This window comes from Dipteris shenzhenensis, chromosome 20 (assembly GCF_047967505.1).
Source record: "Dipteris shenzhenensis isolate YYH24624 ecotype China chromosome 20, Dip_SZ_1.0, whole genome shotgun sequence".
NCBI classification, from domain to species: Eukaryota; Viridiplantae; Streptophyta; class Polypodiopsida; order Gleicheniales; family Dipteridaceae; genus Dipteris; species Dipteris shenzhenensis.
Genome location: NC_141615.1, coordinates 3,202,493 through 3,224,890, shown reverse-complemented (window position 1 = coordinate 3,224,890; position 22,398 = coordinate 3,202,493). Strand labels below are relative to the sequence as shown.

At 45.3% G+C, this 22,398-nt stretch overlaps 1 protein-coding gene across 4 annotated transcripts in view; it reads right to left on the bottom strand.

Moving 5' to 3' along the window:
• BLI (protein BLISTER) overlaps positions 1-22,398 on the bottom strand; it is a 109,297-nt gene that overhangs the window by 62,645 nt on the left and 24,254 nt on the right. For all 4 annotated transcript variants that reach the window (XR_015542931.1, XR_015542932.1, XM_087391860.1 and 1 more), the window contains exons 2-5: positions 14,202-14,742; positions 13,482-14,014; positions 13,160-13,279; positions 8,589-8,654 (exon numbers count right to left, since the gene is read on the bottom strand). Coding sequence is in view for 2 of the 4 variants with exons in the window: in XM_087391860.1 (XP_087247986.1) it covers positions 8,589-8,654; positions 13,160-13,279; positions 13,482-14,014; positions 14,202-14,742 (1,260 nt within the window). In the remaining 2 variants the exon portion in view is untranslated. The remainder of the gene's footprint in view (positions 1-8,588; positions 8,655-13,159; positions 13,280-13,481; positions 14,015-14,201; positions 14,743-22,398) is intronic.

Here is a 22,398-nt window from a genome sequence, read left to right as displayed (position 1 = left end):
GAGAGAGAGTAGAGTCAACAACCGATTGGGTCCCTGTACCCACTGAGGGGCCCCTCCCCCAATCAGGGGAGAATTTGCTTTATACTTGGAAAACTGAGAAATACAAAGAACACTCTTCAAGAGAGCATAGAACACGCTTCTGAAGGATGCGTCAATTTTACGAGCAAAAGCCTATGAGCACGTTTATCCGAGCGTGTTTTTCAAGAGATTTTTAAAAATGTTTTTCTTTAGGAAACATGGTTTTTACACTTTTATTTTCACTAGAACTAGATCCCTTTATCATAAAAATATACAGACTATCGCTCATTCATTTTTACACAACATAATTTTCTTATTTAGAGACATCCCTTTGTACCCCTGTTATTACCTTAAAAAAGTGTTGATTCCTTTAAGAAACATTCCTCATAATCACTCTCAATGTAATAATACTATGCATATATAATTACTTATTAACACATTTATATCATATGGCAATATCTTTTTAGTGTTTTTATAGCATATTTATGGACATGTTTCTAAAGAAGTTTAAATTACTATAAATAAGTATTAACTTGGGCTTATATATCACTCTCATAAAATACATGTAATATTTAATACTATATATGGAAGATTTTCCAAGTTATAACTTCATAGATGTGCTCAAATGGGGTGTTCCGATCAATTTGAGTGGTTGAATGACTATATTTGGACATTGGATATGAAAGTTATGTCACTTTTAAAAGTGCTGTCCAAGGTAGTTTCGCTAGCGAAACTACCTTGGGAGACTTGCTTCAAAGGGGTTTCGCTGGCGAAACTACCTGGATGGCTTGCTTCAATGAGTTTTCTTTGAAGAAACTCTTTCATGAAGATAGGTTGAGAGAGGGTTTTCAATGTCACCCCCTATTAAGTAAAAGTTGTAAGAAGGATCATAAGGGAATTTTCATAGAGAAGTCTACTCTACATGTGGGTTTCTTCAAAAGCCATCCCATTATGCTCTCACCATTCCTACAGATTCACCTAAAGATTTTTGTATAAAATAGGCATTGCTATAATACTTTGCATATTTCTAAGTGAAACTATGTTTCTTCTGATCGATTTTTGCCATATTTATGCATAGTTGGAAGCTTTTTTTTTCCTTTGCTCGGACGCTCGGAAGATTTCACTCAGAAAATGCTCGTCCCCGCTTCTGAAGAGCTCACTGTGCACACGTATAGCAGACCCAAAGACCTGAGAGGCAACGCCGACCAATACCGAGACCTTGATGCTGTCCACACTGACGATGTAGGATGCTTCTGCAAGGCAAGGAAGAGGCTTGTGCTGTCTACCGGAATGCAGGGTTACCACGTGAGTGAGAGAGTGAAAACTAGAAGTGATAGATCCTATGAGAGAACTGAGAGATGACTGAAATATAGAGCTGAGAGTGAGCTGTGTAAACTATAAAAGAGAGCTGAGAAAGCTGAGGAAACAATGTCCAAACCTCTCTCCGTTTGCTGGTCCAAACCTCCGACTGTTGTGCTACGTGGTCACCTTCAGATCAGGCTGAACTGATGGCCAAGGGACTGAGGCTAGAGCAGGGCCAGATCTGAGGATCTCAGCGGCTGCACAGGAGACTGAAGTGGAGTTGTAGGAGGACTGAAGGCAGGAGCAAAGTGAATGAGAAAACAGGGCAGCCAAGGGGCCCTTTTATAGGGCTGGACTGAGCCAACCCAGTCTGTAAACAGACCGACTCAGTCTGTTTTACAGACTGGTTGGCCTACAACCAGCCTATAAAAAGCCCTCCCTGGCTCATTTGCCAGGGGAGTTTTTGGGCAGCTTTTGCAGGCTGCCTTCCCTGCTTACCTATCCAGCCTTTGGGGACCCTAAAGGGACTCCTAACCTAGGTTAAGACCTAAACTATAAGATGGAAACACTTAACCTACTGTTCTCCAGTGGGCACTAGTGAACAAGAACTTACTACTGACTTGACCTAAGGCTGAGAGACTGATCTACGTAGCTTGTGCCTGACTGTCCCTAGACAAGGGCTCACAAAGGGGTCACAGCATACGACAAAATCTCCTATCCATGCACTTGTCGATGTAGCCAGTGTGTCACCTTACACCCACGTGCAGGGTTGCATGTGACAAGCAAAGTCATGATGGCAAAGACCTTCATGAAGGTGGGCAGCAGGCTGAGATAAAGAACCACCACAGGTCTCGGGCTTCAAAACACAACAGCAACTCATCATATGCAAAAGGGCGGATATAGATGTTTAGTGGTGCTCCAAATGCCCCGAAATGCAGAACTGAGTGAACCTAAGTCAAAAAGCAGCAAGTAGATGCCCCAAAATGCAAAAATGAGCCCAAGAGGTGAGCGCTTGTGGGCGTGATGACTGCTCAACTGCTGCAACAGATGTATAGGTGTACCAAAATGCAACAGCAGGTCCGAAATTTATCAGGCGGCTCTCTAGAATAGCTCCAAATGTTGTACCAGGCCACCACAATGAAAAGCAGCTGTTGTAGATGAGCTGAAGTCAAGAGCTGCCCCGAAAATACTGCTGTTGTAGGCAGTTCTGCAGCAGCACTCTTAGAACAGCTCGGAGATGCAACAGCAGCCTCAAAACAGGTCAAAAAAGCTTTCAAACGCCACGAAATATTGGAGAGAATACAGTCAGGTGGCCAACTTCACAGCAGCAGCAATAAAAGGGCAGTTTTGGGTGTCGAAAATCTTCACTTCTTGCAGGTACCTCCAAGGAAATGCGTTGACCAGCAGGGAATCAAGTCACCTAGTGCTCCAAGAGAGCTTAAATGGAGGCGGCTGGCTGTGGATGGTGTAGGCAGGCAGAAATGAATGCAAATGGCTGCAAGGAGAGGCGGAAACCTTCTCTTCTCTTTCATTCCTGTCTCTATCTCGAATGATCACTTTGCCATCCCTATAGGCAGCCCATTTCCCTTCCTCTCTTGCTGCCATCGCGCGCACCTACCCTCCCACTGGTGCTCCTGCTGTAGGAGTGTGAGGTCGTCCTCTAAGTAAATCTTAGTACCTTTCACAGTTGTCCTCGTGCTCACGAGGGTGGACCTTTCACTAAGGGTGGGGGCCATGAGGTCATGGGTTCAATTCCTCTAAGGCACATTTAATTTTTGGTGGATTTGATGGGCTTGGTGGGCGTCCAAGGTGGTGGCCTGGCCACTTGGTAGACCGACACGCATAGGCAACAAGCTCTGCCCCTGCAACTGTACTTGCAATCCACTTGACAGCCCCGCTTGCAACCCCCCCTTGTTGACTTTTTGGACATGGCTTAAATGCACCCCCTCTCCACATTTTTAATTTTGGGAAATGGCAGCACATGACGATCTTCCCCATGTTAGGTGGTTTTCTTTCCCAAAACCATGGTATTCCTTCCCCCCTTTTCAAATTGAAACCACCTTTTTCAAAGTGAAACCACCTATGGAGAAGGAGGCAGAAATGTGGTGGCTGAGAAGAGGAGACTGCATAGGCAGATTAGGGTTACGGCTGGAGATGATGATAAGGTGACAAGGCTGATTAGGGCAGGACTGACCAGCTCTCACACCATGTTAGAAACATGGTGTGTGTGTGTGTGTGTGAGAGAGAGAGAGACAGAGAGATAGGCTAGGGAGGAAGGAAATGATACTCAAATGAAGATATAATAGAAAGGCTCATCTTCATTCATCAAGAGTGACATGACCAATGAAGTACAAGCCTTTTATAGGCTACAAACTCACACACTAGCACCAAGTGCACATGGGAGAAGTCCCATAGTGACACGTGGCACTCACACATGAACTAGTACTAGATCTCCTAGTACACATCACATCTCACACACTCTTTGGCTATGATATCTCCCACAATAAACACGCACCAAAAGGTGATGAAAGCAATAGCGCTTCCAACAAGTTAGTAGTACCTACGGTTGGTGAAGCACCTAAAGTTGCAAAAGCACAAAAGTGGAAAAAGTATACCCTATTTAGTCTATATGGGTAAAGTTTGTGCTCTCCATAATAAAGACACTAGGCACCCAGTTTGAGAAGAGTGTCATAACAATCCAAGTGCACAACATTCAAGAATTCTAAAGATTATGTTCTTCTAAAAAGATAGTTCTTCTAGCCTAGCTAGCATAAGGACATCCAAGATTCTGTCAAGTAAACACAAGCAAAGTGTCTTGAGTTAGGTGGCTTGCTTCATCCATCGGAGATCGTATCTCACAAGTCCGAAAGAATCTCTACGGATTTCATTGTTGATTCAACTAAATCTCAAAAGAATCATGACTCTATGTGAGTAATAGTAATTAATCTACCCACAAGGAGAAAATTTGTGAAAACTCCCAAGTTGGCAAGATTGATTGTCAAAAGTGGTTGTATGGGCCAAAATCCCATAGCTATCTCTGAAGAGGCAGTAGAAACGCCCTCGGATCTCTTCTTTTGATAGAAGTCAACTCACTTTAACGAAAGTCAATACTATTTGACCAAAGTCAAAATAGAATACTTCTCTTTATTTTTGGGATCTAAATATCATTGGTCATAGCACAATTGAGAAGTACACGTACACTTGAAGAGAGAGTTATGATTTCAGCTAGACATGACACAAATAAGAATGAAGGAATCTAAATCTATTAATGTGGATGGTGGTTTGGGTTTTCGGGGGAGGATATGGGCATGGAGAAGAGAATCCCTATGTGAATCAATAATACAAAAAATCTTTCAGCTCATTTCTTTGGCAACATGGCAAGTGTCAAATTTTAATCTACTTTCCTAATTACATGCCACCTAAGGGAAAACTCTGGAGTCTTCTAAGCACTTGGTCACACGGGTGACATCCTAGTTGCTTGCTAAGCTCCGTATTGCTTGGGTCTTCAATCCCTCTTGATCCTTGCAGCAATTAACTGAAGCGTACAACCATGGCACCCATTAATGGTCAGCACTTTGCATGCAATAATAATCTGTGGACTAATCCTAGTCACTGTGGACATCCCCACCAAGCAAACAAGTGCACATAACTTCTTTGCTTGACCAAGGTCAACCCTCTTGATCATAATTAAGAGACTTGACCGACACTCGAAGCTCCTTATTATGACCAAGTCTCTCCAACCAAAGTTGGCACATCTTGGCTAACCGAAGTTAACCCTCTTGGCATAAGCCAAGTCTCATTGATCGAAGTCAACACTCTCTAACCGAAGTCAACGCTGTGGTTCTTTCGTTAACCGTAGTTAACCCTCTTGGCCTAAGCCAAGTCTTCCTAACCAAGGTTAGGGTTACATAAACAGAGTTTAGTATACTTTGACCAATAAAGTTAACTCTTTGAACATAATCAAATGAATGAAGAACCCTCTAATTATAATCAAATAAATTATCAACTGGAACTTTGACTTGGAGTATTTACAACTTGGTAACGTTCCCTCCGCTTCTATTCAATTGACCTCAGCAGAAAAGCTTCCTTCTAAATATCCAAGAGATGTGCATGATCAGACAACATGTCTTCATCCATCTCCAATGCCGAATATTTATTGCATTTTACAAGGGACCTGTAAAATTCCTTGCCCTGGGGGCCTTTGCGTACAGTATGATACACAATCTCCTCTAACAAGGACCTCCAGGAAGGCATTGTGAATCTTCCAATGGTCTGGGAGATTAACTTTGCATACACTTTTTCTTTGCCCTTAAACTTACGGAGCCTAGCTTTTTCGAACTTCAAAAGTACCCAATCCCCTCGCTTGAGATCTACCTGTCTCCTGTGTTTATCTGCAGCCTTCTTATGCTTTTCTTGAGACCTTTCTACGGCTGTCCAAACCTCGTTGAAAGCTGTCTGGAGGTCTCTGACATACTGATCAGCTGCAAAAATCTCATCTTTGATCGTGAGGATAGGTCGCAGAATCACCTTTCCATAAATGATCTCAAAGGGGGCTTTCCCTTTGGAGCTAAGAACTGTATTATTATATGCAAACTCCGCTAGTGATACATACTTTTCCCAATCTGATTTTACGTAGCATTTCAATAAATCCAACAATGTTGAATTTGCTACTTCGCTTTGACCATCTGTCCGAGGATGGAAAGAAGAAGAACAATTCAGATTCGTCCCCATATTATCGAAAAGGGCTCTCTAGAATAGACTGGTCATTCTGGGATGTCGGTTACTGACAATGGGCTTAGGCATACCATCGTGCTTAAAAATCTGTGCCATGAAAACCTTAGACATATGATCTGTGTCTACAGTTTTGCGTACTGGAATGAAATGAGCTTGCTTGCTGAATCTATCAATGATATTCCAAAGCCCATCATTCCCTGATTTTGATCTTGGCAAATAAAAACTAAAGTCCATTACGATACTTTCCCATGGTGCTTGGAACACGGGAAGAGGCATAAGTAGGCCAAGTGCCTTCTGCCTGTCATATTTGACCTTTTGACAATTGAGGCATTCTGTAGCAAACTGATGTATATCTTTTCGCATCACTAACCAATAGAAGCACCTCTCTAAAGCCTAAGTGGTAACTGCAATTCCTCTATGCCTAGCATATGGAGGTGCATGGCATACCTCCAGAATCTTTTGCCTCATCTCTCAGATGATGCATAGGCAGTCATCTTTCATGGAATAGTCACTCCTGGATTGCCTCTCTTGAACTTGCTGCAAAATCTCACCAAAATCTGCATCATTGGCATATTACTCCTCCAGATCCCTATGATATCCAATAGTCACATTATTCACCTGGGATCTTTGCCACTCTGCTCTGTGCTCCCAGAAAATGGACAATCTGAAAATGATACATTGACAGCATATTTGCCCATTTCATGTGCTTCTCGGAGAGCTTAGTCTGAGTCAAGAAGTATCTCAGACTTTCGTGATCAGTTTTTACAGTAAAATCTGCACCCAAAAGATAGTGCTTCCAAGTATTGATGGCATGAATCACAGCCAACAACTCTTTCTTGTAGATTCCCAAATATCTCTTGCCATGCCGTAGTCTCTGGCTTTTGTAAGCAACTACATGATTATTCTAGTGCAATGCAACACCAACACTCTCTCCACAGGCATCACAATCCACATCAAAAGGTTGGTCAAGAACTATCAGAATTGGCTATGTGGTCAGCTTCTCCTTGAGTGTAGTGAATGCTTTCTTCTGTGGAGTTGGTTACGTCGTGAAGTGGAGCGGCTATATCCGCAAAAATGCCTGATAAATCTTTTGTAGTATGAACACGGGCCTAGGAAATTATCGACTTCATGCACAATTTTCAGCTCTAGCCATTCCTAGATGGCTTGGATCTTTGCCGGATGCATCTGTGTTCCTTCCTTGGATATTATATGCCCCAAATAGTGGATCTCTTCCAAAAAGAATTCACTTTTCTTGCTGTTTGCATAGAGCTGGTGATTACGGAGAACAGTAGCAAGATGCTCCTTATGCTCTTCTTCGGACTTAAAGAAAACGATTATGTCATCAAAGCAGGTACCTATAAGGTCGGAAGATACAATCCATCTAGCCGGGGCATTCATTAACCCAAAAGGCATCACTAAATATTCATACAGCCCAAATGTAGTGCAAAACGCTATCTTGTGCACATGTATTCTAACTTGATGATATCCACTCTTCAAATCCATCCTGCTGAAAAGTGAGGCTCCATTGAGCTGGTCCAGCACATCATCGATGCGAGGAATTGGCATTCTGTTCTTGATGGTCCTCTAGTTTAGTGCGCGATAGATAGTTAACGCACATATGAAATGAACCATCTTTCTTCTGTACAAGAAGTACAGGGGAGCAAAATGGAGATGAACTGGGCTGAATCAACCCTTTGAACAACAAGTCCTGCAGTTGGGCCATGATTTCTTCTCGCTGAGTTGCACTAACTCTATACGAGGGCTTATTAGCTGGCTCATTGCCAGGAATAAGCTCTATGTAATGATCTTCAAGTCTCTCAGGGGATAATTCCCCTGGCAAAGCATTAGAAAAACAATCTTTAAAGTTTACAAGGAATCTTTATCTGCCTCATTCATTTCAGCATGCATTTCAACATCTCTTTCTTTTATAAAAACCATATACATTGAAACTGCAGACTTTATTGCTCTTCCAACTGAAACTTTAGTAGTACCACCACATAGCACGAAACATCTATAAAGAAAACGCTCACCAACTCCCTCAAGCTCTTATAATGAAGACTATGCCAATTGATAATGCTATGAAGGTCAAAATTTCAACACAAAAGAATAAAGTCTCTAATGCTCTTAGCCGATCAACCAAAAAAGCACCTTTTTTGGCATGACTTGAAAGAGAAACACAACCAACATGAAAGAGAAAGCTTCATGGTGCAAATAAACCTTGCTAGTGGTAAGTTGTAACTAATGCAAATTACCAAATCTTCTATGGCACAAGACTCAAAATGTTCAAAACTTCGACCAAGTAGAAGTTTGATTTTAAGATCGTGCACTATTAGTGAAGCTATTCCAATGTCTTTTGGCACAATTCTATTTTCTCTGATAGATGACATCTTAGAATGCTAAACCACAATTTCAAGATATAAAGTTGATTTTAGTTGATTATAGCTTATGGTTTTCATATGATGAAACAAGAACAATTCACTATCCACATAACAATAGAACTTCAGCAAACAACATAGCCAATACTTCCAACTTACCGATTGAGCATTGATCTCCTCTTCTTGCCTCTTCAAATCTGCTTGTAGTTGGTTGATGACAGCCCCCTGTTACAGCCTTTGAAATAATGAGAAGGTAAAACATCACAAAAATTTTTAGACTTGAGAAGCCATAACATAAACCGATTGGGAAAGCAAAAATAGCAAACAATGCCACTAACAAAAGGAAAAATCAATAAGAATTTCAATAGATTAAGACAACTATCAGCACATAGTATTTTTAGTAAACTACTTGCGCTAATGTGTTTCTAACACAAGGTAATGTTGAGGACTAATTCACACTTTGTAAACTTATTGTCATAACAAAGATGGCTCTTGCTACTTTACTTAACAAGTTTCTATGAAGTTTCAAGAAATAGATGCTTGGGTCACAAAACCAAGCTTTACACTGTTGCATGCAGTCCACCTCACAAATGGGTTCATTTGTGAAGCCTTCAAATAAACTAGATGTCAACTTTGGACAAAGCAAATGGTCATAGGACGGAAACTCCAAAATTGAAGGAGAGAAAACGGAGCAAGCAATACAACTCTTAGCCACGAGTTCGAGGCTCCATTGCATCGTAGACTGAGATCATGTACAAAAAAGCAAGGTTCACCCACCGCCTCAAGGTTGAAAGAGTGAGGGGAGGTTGAACGAGGGGTAACAAGAGGGAGAGGGAAGAGAGGGCGGTGGATGACGGGAGGGAGAGGGGGGGAACAGGGGCTGAGGCGAGGGAGAGAGGGGAGTGGGAGGGGTGGCCGCTCCAAGGAGGGAGAGAGGCTGAGGTGAGGGAGAGCGGAGAGTGAGAGATGGCAAGACAGAAGGATCGGGAGTGGAGGAGAGATGGCAGGGGGTGGGAGGGGAGGACATGCGAGGCAAAGGGGCGATGATTGGGAGGGGAGGCATGGCAAGGCGAGGCAGAGGGGCGAGGATCAGAGGCAAGGCACTTAGGCACTTAGCTTAATTGGTGAATAGGGACCAATAGAGAGTGAAACACGATTAATTAATAGGTGGAGTGAATAGGAGTGAAATAGTTCGCCATAAGGGCTGCATCGGAAGGAGCAAAGCATAGAAAATAGGTTTTATATTGCTGCTTTGTAGATTTCAATAAAGCCTTCGACACGGTTCCACACAAGAAATCATGAGAAAGACCAAAAAAACTCCCCCACACACTTATAGAGGCTACATACCGTTTATATGAGAAAGTATTAGCTGAGCTAGCACAACCACTTGTGGATGGATCGTGCTCCAAAGGGAAAGTGGTCATAAGCAGTGACATAGGGGTCAAACTGTTGCAGGCAACATCTCCTGATATCACCGTAGAGAGGGGGCCGTGTCCCCACGAGCAGGTGGGTGGGTTGGCCACTATGCAGGCTGGTCGGCACAGCCTGCTGTACCCGACTAGGGAGGGGCTGGAGGGCTATTTATAGGCCTCTCCCTCAGCCCTCATTTGATCACTTGCTGGACAGTTCTTCCAGCCCCGTTTGTGCATCTTCTAGAGCAGGTTGTGGAGCAGTTCTTCCACACCAGTGAGCAGCTCCTTGTGGTGGTTGTTGATGCCCAGCTCTTGAGCAGCCTGTTGTGCAGAGGTTTTCCCCCGGGTGTAGCGGGGCTTTTGCCAGAGATCACTTGAAGTTCTCTCGTGTTTCTCTCTATCCCTCTCAGTGTGGTGTGTGTGAGGTGTGCTCTCTCTCTCCATTCCCATTCATTTCCACCAACAAGTATTACCTAAATAGCAGTCTATAGTATTCTATTTCACCGGATGTAAAAGATCACTTATGTTTGATAGTGATCACCAGTCCCACAGGGTCTCAAGAGGACTTTAATACAATCACATCAGTTTTAGCCTCATAGACCTTTTTGGGCTTCCGAAGACTTTTAATAAATTCTCAAGAGGACTTTAATACAATCACATCAGTTTTAGCCTCATAGACCTTTTTGGGCTTCCGAAGAGTTTTAATAAATTCTCTCTCTCTCTCTCTCTCTCTCTCTCTCTCTCTCTCTCTCTCTCTCTCTCTCTCTCTCTCTCTCTCTCTCTCTCTCTATATATATATATATATATATGATGGAGATGCGGCGACACAGGGAGACACTTCTACGACAGATCAAAGAGCAGCAGCAGATGGTCAAACCACTACAGGACCGAGGGTGACCGGGCACAGCGGCATGTCACAGACTTCTATACATTCGAATCAGCCCCTGGGCACAGTGGAGTGGAGGAAGAGGAGCTAGCCGATATGAGAGCAGCCTGGATAAGCAGCCGGCGCAGTACCACCGAGAGAGGGGCGCAGAGGCCACATGTGCGACAAAGAGCCCCCAGAGTACACTCTATTGAGGTCCGACCTATCACAACTTTCCTCAAGGGAGACCGACAGAGACGAGGGGTCATTCTAGACATAGACCAGAGAGTCCAGAAAGCAAGGAGACCGCGTCCCCCACCGCAACGCGAGACAGCTCGACAGATGCAGATACGAGACATCTTCGCAGCCCACTAGAGAGCCATCACTGTACCAGGCTTCGGTTTCGTCCCAGCGCGTGGATAGATTGATTGATATGGCCCACTCTGCAGCCATAGTTGACTTTTTTGGTCTATGATTATGATTATGATTCTGTTAGCCTAGACTAGTACTCAGCAAGGGTCCTAGCGTACCCTGTTGGCTTTTCTGTGCACTTTGTCCCATAGGCCCGTGAGGTCTCCCATGGACGTTAATCTCTCTCTCTCTCTCTCTCTCTCTCTCTCTCTCTCTCTCTCTCTCCGAGACGACTAGCCGAGAGAGGGGTTAGCACGGCCTGATACACATGCATATCCAGATGGTTTGCTAGTCAAGCTATTTAGATGGACCAACTCCCTCAGCTTGATCCCCCATCCCCTTTGCTCCCACGAGATGAGATCAACCACATCATACGGTTGGATCTAGTCCATCTTTGTACATCACGGACTTGTTGGAGGGGAACCAGGAATTCCCCACCAAGGTCTAGTCCTATCGCGGATATCAAGTGATTACCAAACAGGACAGACGGGTCTCAAATGAACAGAGAATGGCCATTGGACACCTGCGTGGGTCTTGTCCCATCAACTAAGGATCAAGGCAAGGAGAGCCACAGGCATACCTAGAGAGTAGTGGATCTAGAGGTTATGAACACTGCAAGAGGTGGAGACGGAGGAGCCTTTCCTATGTACTTGCCTAGTCTATTATGAGATTCGTGGACGATACCATTGTCTCTTTCAAGAGGGAGATGTTTTTGGGCCACCTCTCGACTGATCCACTTTCATAACCAGGTTTGCGTTGGTCTCCAACTGATTGAGATGCGATGACACTAAAAGACCCTACCGAGACAGATCAGACAGCAAGAGATGATTGTGCTGCAGGTGATAGAGACTGATCGAGCACAGAGGCATATCATAGATTTCTATGCATTTGAGTCAGCCACAAGACATTATGGAGTAGAGGAGGACGAGCGACCTGATATGAGGACAGGGTGGATCAGCAGGAAGAGACAAGGTCAGGCTGTGGAGCCAGAGACCCGAAGACCATGCACGATGCAAAGGCTGACCAGAGCACGCACGATGGAGGTTCATGCCATCCTAGCTCTCTACTCAAAGGCGACCGCTAGAGTGGAGGCATCGCTCTCTATACGGGCAGCCCCTTTTCATGCATCTTGTTTGTGAGTGTGCTGCCCACATGACAGCCTGTGTGCTGTCCATGACCAGGTCCACCTCCCCTACACTCACCTCATATTGGGGCTGGGGAGGTGACAAGCTAAACTCCAACAATCTAGAGGGCATTGAGCCCTATAAATAGGCCCCTGTAAGGAGCAGCCATCATTTATGTTGTGCCTCAGTATTGGCTGCACATAGGAGCAGGGAGGCCAGGAATCAGGGTGCCTTGTGCCTCACACAGTGGCTGCAGACAGAAGCAGCAAGGATCTCAAGGATCAGTACTATATCAGTACCTGACCATAGGCTGCATTGCAGAGCAGCAAGGTCTGACAGAGCAGTATCTAAGAAGCCTACTGAAGCTCCATAGGAGCATGCAGGCTCACAAAGTTTTGGAGGTGCCAAGAGTAGAAGATAGATATGTGTCCACATCTCTGCAGTGTCTGCAGTGTACCCTATCTGCTAGATTGTGGCACACTGCGCACACCTCTTCTATAAGGTTCTGTCCATCTTTGGAGCAATACATGTTTACTATTTCTACTCTACTGTGCCTGGTTCATTATCTGTCTCTATATATATCTATCTATTTGCACAAAAGGAAAGGAGTAAGCTTGAATTAAGCATTGTGGGTTTCTTGGGCTACGTTTCTACACAATCGTCCACTGCAGGAGTGTTGACCTCAGCAAGCAACCTCCATCTCTGTTTTCTAACAGATGCACATCATACGTTTGCGTATGAATCTGAATAGCAAAGTAAAAGGCACCCTACGTTGATATCCTAATCTGAATCTACCCAACCGCAAAGTGAAAAACCAATCAACCGGTCCTCCAATCCTCTCCATTTTGGACTTGCCCCCAAGTCCTGGCAATTAAGATCCTGAAATCATGAACTAGAACACAATATCAATCAAATGACCTGAGAGTTGAAATCTTCAGTAAGTGCTGAGTTTTCCTGTGCTAAAGACTCTGCTAGCGCCCTAGCGGCATCAAGAGCCCGCTGCAATGAAAACTTTTCCTGAGTCAAATCTTCAATATGCTGTACCAAAACAACAAGAAAGACAGGCAGGTCAGCTCTATATTTATGAATACAACAAAATGTCTTCCTATATAGCACATCGTATTCTGAGTTCTTTAAAGTAAAATAGTCTCATTTTCCCTTTGTTGTAGGCAAAAGAAACCCTAACTCCACGAAATGAAACAAACAGTTCACACTGTACGAACATCTATAATTGCACTACCTGCTCTAAGGTAGCAAATTGATCTCTTTCTGAATGTCGTTGAATCTCATCAGACCAATTTGGAAGTCTCATATCATGCCCAGTCACTGAGACACCATTGAGCTTTTTGACTGGTGAGTAATCGTTGTCCAATGACAATAGAGTTTCTTTCTCAGAAGTAGCTTTGGACATTGTGAATGTCATGCCTGATGCAGCTACAGTTGACAGTTGAATAGGTATTGGTAACAACGAAGAAGAAGGTTCAAATGATGACAAAAAAGGTGAGCTCTCAGGGGGCCTTGACAAGAAATTTGGCCTTCTCTCTTCAAAATTAAAAGCAGAAATTGCCCGCGAAGGTGCAGATGAAAATGGTTTTTCTGCAGATGGCCCCATTATTCTGTGTGTCATGTCATTTGAGTTTAAATATAAGTCAAGCCTGGAATTAGGCTGTCCTGGCCCAAGCTCTTCTCTGAAAGGACTCAGACTGAAAGCATCTTCATCCTTGGAGAAATGCATCGAACTGAAAGCAGGCATACCCAGGGAAGTTAAGGCACCTGTGAACACATACCCCTCGTTAACAAGGTCCCAGCAGGACATCTTTACAGTGAAAGCCCCTTGTTGCTTCATAACCATCACAGTTAGCAAAGCAATTCATAGGAGTAGTACCTGAAAGCATGTACAGTCAAGAAAATTCAGCACCCTCACGAACAAGCAAAAAGTTAAGGCGGCAGAAATTCTTACCACTTTTTTCCTTTGAAACAACAAGAGCAGTCGAAATTTTGTCTGCCGCCAAGGCAGAAGATAGGGTAGGTGAGGGTCTCTTTTCGCTGATGTCATCGACTCCATTGAGTAAAGCAACATCACATAGAGGTCCAGTCGCATCTCTTTGCTTAACAACAACAGTAGATTCGCCAGTATTTGGAAACCTTTCAACAGAGTCACTTTTGGAAACCTTCACAAAGTTGCTGCCTCCTTGCTCAATTAAGAAATGGTGAGACTCTTTCACTTTTCCCTCTCCATTGCTCGTCTCCCAACGAAGCTCACTCTCAGGCAACTCATGGCCTCCTGCACTCGATCCATTTACAGAAGAATTCAAAAAATCAGTACCCTGTGGGTGTTCCATAGCTCCTTGTATGTTGGCTCCAGGCCCATTGACAAAGACATTGTTTCTGGACTGATTTGAAGGGATTTCATCTGTTTCTAGAACCCTCTCTTCAACTGATGAATTTTGCACTGGCTTGTTTCTCTTCTCTTCCGCCCTTTTCTTCCTAAACTCTTCCAGCTGCACCCAAACAAAAACGAAACTGAGAAATGTAAATCTATATATATATACCTTTGTAAGACTAGAATATATCCAATCGTACAAATTTAGATTTTTTGTTGTTCTAAATGTAGCCTAATTATCGGCAGAGGGATCACGTCCATGGTCAAACAGTAAAAGAGAACATGCCAAGCAAGAGGTTATCATGCACCAGTTCCAAGTAGCGAACCGTTCTACAGCCAAGGATTTCAGACTTATAAAATGTTTATCTATATAAGTCTTAAAAGTTGCCAAATGCATCATATAAAAGCAGAAAATTATGCACAATTTAAACCGTTAATAGCCCTGAGGTCACAATACACATCATGCATAGCAGGGCCAGCTAGCATGATGTCTTCACAGATACCAGCACACAAAGGGGTTCAGGTAGCTTCTTTATCACAGACCCATGCATGTCCAACATGCCCACAGACGCAAGAGCATTCATATAGACTAATGAACGGACTGGTTACGTTTATATTCCAATGGTCCTCTTCTCCACACCAACTCCCAGAAAGAAAGAAAGAAAGAAAGATATATTAACGTCCACAGGAGACATCACGGGCCTATGGGACAAAGTGCACAGAAAAGCGAACTCATACAAGCCTCAGTGGGCTGAAGCAAAGGGTACACTAGGACCCTTGCTGAGTACTAGTCTATGCTAACAGAATCATAATCATAATCATAGACAAAAAAAAAGTCAACTACGGCTGCAGAGTGGGCCATATCAATCAATCTATCCAAGCGCTGGGACAAAACTAAAGCCTGGTACAGTGATGGCTCTCTGGTGGGCTGCGAAGATGTCTCGTACCTGCGTCTATCGAGCTGTCTCGCGCTGCGGTGGGGGATGCGGTCTCCTCGCTCTTTGGACTCTCTGGGCTATGTCTAGAGTGACCCCTCGTCTCTGTCGGTCTCCCCTGAGGAAAGCTGTGATAGGTCGGACCTCAATAGAGTGTACTCTGGGGGCTCTCTATCACACATGTGGCCTCTACGCCCCTCTCTCGGTGGTACTGTGCCAGCTGCTCATCCAGGCTGCTCTCATATCGGCTAGCTCCTCTTCCTCCACTCCACTGTGCCCGAGGACTGACTCAAATGTATAGAAGTCTGTGACGTGCCGCTGTGCCCGGTCACCCTCTATGTTCTGTAGTGGTCTCACCATCCCCTGCTGCTCTCTCATCTGTCGTAGAAGTGTCTCCTTGTGTCGCCGCATCTCCATTAGATAAAGCCCTATACAAACCTGGTCATGGAAATGGATCAGTCGTGACAAAGGACCAAAGCCACTCCCCTCCAGTTAGAGACACCGGCAACGTCCCCAAATCTCGTAGTAGGCTGGGCAAACACAAAGAAAATGCTCCTCTGTCTCAACTACCCCCAGCGTACATAGCGTGCAGACCTGCTGCTCTCTAGGTATACCCGTTGCTCTCCCTGCCTCGATCCTCAGCTGATGGGACGATCCGCATCTGACCAATGGCAATCTTCAATGCATGAGAGACTCCTCTATCCTCGAGATACTGGGGTCTGATAATGAATCCCTCCTCTGATACTCTCAAGAAGTGGTCGCGATAAAATTGGGTCTTGGTGGGGAGCTCCTGGTCCCCCCCCCCCCCAAGTCCGAGATGTGTGAAGCTAGAGGAGGTCTAACCGTATGATACCGTTGATCTTACAACCGGAACTGATCGTGGGAAATCGTGGGAAATATACAATCGAAACTGAATTAAAAACTGTCCACAGCTCTCCCTTCTCCAAAGATCTCCCTCTCTCTCTGGACAAACACTAGGGCCCAGGACAAATTGTCGGGCTGGACCCCCCCGAAGGTCTTTATTACTTTTCAGAAATTCTGTTACAGAAGTTCAGCATAAGCTGTCTCATAAGTCTCTCCCATAAAACATCAAAAGAACTCTCTTTCTTACAAGAGCTTCAAGCCCCATTCAAATTGGCAACATGCCACTTGTCTAAAATCTAGACTAACTCTTATTACAAGCCACATAGGGCCATTCTGGAGTCTTCCAGGCTCTCGGTCACTCGAACCGCTTCCTAGGTGCTTGTCAGGCTCCCATCTCGCTTAGGAAAAATAATCCTTCCTAGTACCTGCAACAATTAATTAAAGCGCACCACCATGGTACCCATTAATTGTTAGCGCTTTGCATGCAAATAACACACTGTGGACTAATCCTAGTCACGGTGGGCATCCCCACTGAACACATGTGCACATCTAAACAAATATATATATAAATAAATATATATATATATTTTCTCTGGTTGACCGGAGTCAACACTCTTGATTATAATTAAAGAGCTTCGACCAAAGGTCAAGGCGCTTTAATTATAGCCAAGTCTCTCCAACCGAGGTTGGCACATCTTGGTTAACCGGGGTTAACCCTCTTGGCGCATGCCAAGTCTTGTTGACCAAAGTCAACATTCTCTGACCGTAGTCAGGTTTACTTGACTGGAGTCAAGTATCTTTGACCGTAGTCAATCCTTTGACCATTAAAATGACTCTTTGACCGTAATTAACACATATAACATTCTTTAATTAAGATCAAATAAATGGTCAACTGTACTTTGACTTAGGATATTTACATTGTGGTGACAGATCTCATCTCGCGGGATCGACTCAAGAGGTGCATCCATTCTATACTGAAAGGGGGAAAGCATGTCCATCTGGATACCGTGCCTGACAAGCCATGTAGATATGGGTGCATACCATGTGTCTGCCCCGCTCTCTGCGAGTCGTCTGGATGACTCTAGGGCCAACCTCGAAAGTCTCCAATGGGGTAAGTCCCAGACTCTGTGGATGAAAGTCACTATCTAAAAGATGGCATCAACCTGGAGAGATGTCATGGCGAACTCTGCCTATACTATCTCATGTGAAATTGAGGGCTTACATCAGATCATCCTGGATCCCATCGTCACCTGTAGCTGCTCAAAGCTCCTCCAGTCTGTCCTCGGAAAATCGCACCCCCAGAAAGGTGCTACATACATGACAGTCGGCCGCACTAGTGTGTCGAAAAGCTGACCCTTCCGAGGTGGATCCTGGAAGTGCGCCTGGAAACACTACTGCTCTAGTCTAGCCAAAGCACTACGCCCTCGTGTGAGCCGTGCCTGGGCTACATGTTTCATCATGAAGATAGGTCCTGTGAAGACAACTCCCAAATATGTGTATGACTGCACTATCTCCACTGGCTCACCCCGATAGGTGAAACTAAGTCGGTAAGTCACTACTCGTGAGGTGTTGAAGATCATGACCTTAGTTTTTCCAAGGTTGACCATCAGATCTCTCTCTCTGCAAAACACCTCTAATGCCTCCAGATCTCTCTACAGCCCCTCCGCTGAAGAGGATATAAGGGCTATAACATCAACATATAACAATATCTATATGAAGAGATCCCCTAGTAGTGAGCCCTCGCCACCTAGATGATCTATGAAAGATGTGATCTCATCAATGTAGAGTCCAAAGAGAGTCGGTGAGAGAGGGCGGCCCTGCTTCATCCCAATGGTACTCTTGACCCAATCCAATAGACCGCCTGGGGCAGGGACCCTACCTCTGACTGACTCATATAAGCTCATCACACCCCAAATCAGCATCTCTAGTATCTGCATCTCCTGTAGTCTCCTGATCATGCAAGATCGTGGAACAATGTCGAAGGCCTTTTGAAAGTCTACGAAGCATGTGTAGACTCTCTGATGTTTGGACCTCGCCTCCTCAATGATAGCCCTCAGAGTGAAATAGAGTAGAGTGATGCCTCCTAAATCCTGCCTACCCTAGTGCTTGCTGCCCCCGTGCCTCTGTATGACTGGTGATCTCTCTCTCTAGTACCGATCCATAGATCTTGGCCAGTGTGTCGCCAATCATGAGGGTGCGATAGTTCCCGATGTCCATGAGGTCTCCTGCCTTGTGTATCAGTACGATAGTAGTGGTGCTCCATGCTGGTGGGAAGCCGTGACAAATTGCAAGGTTAAACATATCTGCAAAGATCGGTACTAGGACCTCCTGCCCATGTGGGAAGTACTCTATCCAAAGGCCTTCGTGATCATGTGCTTTCCGGTTGTGGAGTCGACGAAGTGCAGCCCGCACATTCTGCGTGCTGAATAGATGACGGGTAGTGGGCCTGGGCATAGAGGACATGTCTGGCGGTGTCTACCTCGGGACATCATATAAGGAGCATGCATAAGTGTGCCACACGCCCGGATCAGTGATGGGGATGGGTGGCTTCCCCTCCGACAGAAATCCCCACCCAGTGGTTGGGTCTCCTCCGCGAAATGATCTAATGATCTCATCCATCCTATGTGTGAGGAAGGCTTGTCACTTGCGGCGTGTCAACCGCTGAAAGATCATGTGTGCCCCATGTGACATCAATTGACCCAAGGCTCGCTCTCGTGTGAGGTGGGCTCCCATCTCTCTGCACTCATCATCAAAGCAGGGGTTTTGAGGCATCTTCCCATCTTGTACCCGTGAAGATCGGCTCGTAGAAAAGGATCTAGTGGCAGCATCCTGTATCACTATGACAAGGGTGGCTGAGGCGTGGGCGAGAGCCTCCAATAAGGCTGGAAGCTCTCTGGCTAAGTGACACACATACACTGGATCAAGGGCACGGTCAAAGTGGATCTGGGTACGGGTAGTGGTAGGAACTCTCCTTGTGCCTGGTGTAGTAGCAAGAACATCGAAGGCCAGATATGAGCGATCGGCAAGTTGGGGGTGGGGGTGGGGGGGGGGGTTTATGGTGAGGTCATGTATCCGTGAGAAAAAAGCCAATGGGCCCAGTAGGTAGTCCATTGTGCTAGTTCCACCTCCATGTGGGAAGCATGTGAATCCCTCAGAGGATGGCCATCTCTGAAGACCATTGTAGATGATGAGGTCGTGGACAGCTCCCAACTCAAGCAGGTGTCGCCGTATGCTATCACATGTGAAGTATCTGCAAAGAGTCTCCAAATCCCAAGTTCTGCTCCATCTAACTCAGGCATGATGTGGAGGTCTCTCTCATATGTGAAGTCAATTAAGCGCACTTGCCTATCCCTCGTCCTTGCATTGAAATCCCCCAGAAGGAGGCATGTGAGTACTTCTGTAGTGCCTTTGTGAGCTGTCCCTGTAGAGAGGGCTGCCATGGCTGTCTCCAAAGCTAGTTTGCCCCATGTGTCTTCTACTCCCGCTCTTGTAGGCATGGTCCTCTGTCTCAACTGGCTCACCACTGTGTTTTCTTTCTTTCTTGCCTCTTGTTTTCTGGTCGTGAGCTGTCAATTGTGTAAAAACTGACCCTCTGCTCCATTGTTTTTTTGCAGGCCCGAGATGTGTTGGAAGTGTGTGGAGCCTTGGAGCCTGGAGCAGGTCAAGGGTGTGTGTAGGGCAGTGCGCCTGGTGCGCACTGTTTCGTGGAGACTTGATGGGGCCTAGGCAATGCCTAAGGCTGTAGGGGCTGCGCTGAGCAGCCTTGCTTGACCACGCCAAGCTGGTGACTGCTATCACGTGGCCCAGTTAGCAGCCATGCAATAGGCGTGGCTCATTCCATGGGGCCTAGGAGAGGCCCACAGTGCCAGCGAAAGTGCCCTTGGAGGCGCAGCAGCAGAGTCGGGCAGTGAGTGAAGAGCAGGCCACAGGGGCAGGCCGCACAGCAGAGGCGGGTACCGGGAGCAGGCCACGGGGGTGAGGCAGGCCACGGGTGAGGAGGCAGCCCGCAGAGGTAAGGGAAGCAGCCCGCGGGGGTGAGGGAGCAGGCTAGCGTAGGCTAGCGGGGGTTGGCGGGGCAGGCTGGAGAGGCTGGCGGAGCTGGACGGGCTGAGCAGAGAGGCTAGCTGTGAGAGAGAGAAGAAGAAGAAGAAGAAGAAGAATATATTATCGTCCTCTAAAGACCAAAAAATCGGCCTATGGGACCTGAGCAATACAAAATCCTCGTACACAAAGACTCCTCCCTTGGAGGGGAGGGTATTAAGAGAAACTACCTTTATGTCTTAGGTGAGTTCCTGTGCTTGAAAAGCTTATAGACAAACGTTCCTAAAGCTGGTGGTGACCCGCTATGTAGCTTATCAGCCAGTCTGTTATGTCCCTCGAGAAGAGAGAGAGAGAGAGAGAGAGAGAGAGAGAGAGTTTACTGAATAAGATAGATCTCTTTAAAACTGAAAACATAGATGTTTACTGAATGCAAAAGCATGCTAATAAGCTTAAGTTTGGACCTTGATTCAGTATATTCTGGAATGTTAGGAGCTGATTCCTCAATTGTTCATTGAATTATGCACCCTAGTCTACCTGCGCTATCCAGCATTGATACATGCTGTAGTCCCAAATTTCTTTAATTACCGTGATCTTGCACTGATTCCACTATACATGGCACTCACACTTCCACGATTAAAATCTTAAACACAGGATTTCAGTCAAAGAGCACTACTAAGCTGCAACATACCTACTTACTACCTTCTGTTCCATTAGAAATGTAAGCAACACCCTATCCCTTAGATCCCATATGACCAGGACAGACAGCTAGATTAGTGTGCATTGTGGAAGGAGGAAAAACCTGCCCACGGACTGTGTGTACATGCCCACCATTGACAGGCCAGTAAAGAACAGTTTTGGCTAGCAACTGCCAGCCTTTATATGCCATAGGGCTGACTTACTACTTAGTTGAGCATTTGGACAGCCTGCTGGCTAGACGTACTGGTCATCTATTCTTAAGGGAGAGATAGTTGGAAAGGGGGGGGGGGGGGGGGGGGGAGGGAAGAGCTAAGCAAAAATTAACATCGAAGTTCTATGCTCATGACAACCAATAGCAGGAGATATGAATCAGCACCCAACATTGGCAGTTCACCATAGAGGCACACGAACTAGAAGCCTCTGAGTGCAACAGCCCATTCCCAGTGGTCACTTGCTATACTAGTACTAGTCCACTTGGGACAAGCAAGTACTAACAACTAACCGAATGAGGCACTTCTAGCCCTATGTGTCACCTAAATCCACAAAATAATGAACACTCTCTTGTCTCCTAGTTTCCTAACCCGAGACACCCCCCACACACCACACGATTATCATTGCAACATTTCCTTCTCCTTAAGAAGAGTCAACATCCTCAGCAACCGTATTCAAAAACCGCTCTTGTTTACCCTTTCAGGGTAGCATTCTCTTGTAAACCATCTTTCCCCTTTACTAAATATTCTTGAATGATTTCTTTCACAATCAAGCATTCCTTTTGGCTCATCTGGAAGCATTGAAGGCTCTTCTCTCCTACCAAACTATCACCTGCAAGTTGTTGATCTTTAAATGACTAACATGAAATGCTGGATGCACTCTATATCCTTCTGGTAAGGCTAATTTGTAAGCAAGCTCACCAATCTTTTAAGTAATGTGAATGGTCCACAATACCTCACAGACAACTTAAAGCATTGACTAGTCTTTAGCGTTTTAGAGGCCTCATGTACTTCCTCACCTTCTTCGAATTCAACTTTTCTTCTCTGTGGATTCACATAGCTTTTAGCTCGACCTTGAACCCTTTTATGCTATCTTGGGCATGCTTCAACGTCCAATGTGTGTCCTAGAAAAAGCGGTCATCTGCTTGCAACTACCGTACACCATAGAGACTTGAGGCTCTATACACTTTGTGGCACGAGGCAGAGACAGAGAGGCATGTCCTGTTGTGATGCCCCGGACACTATGAG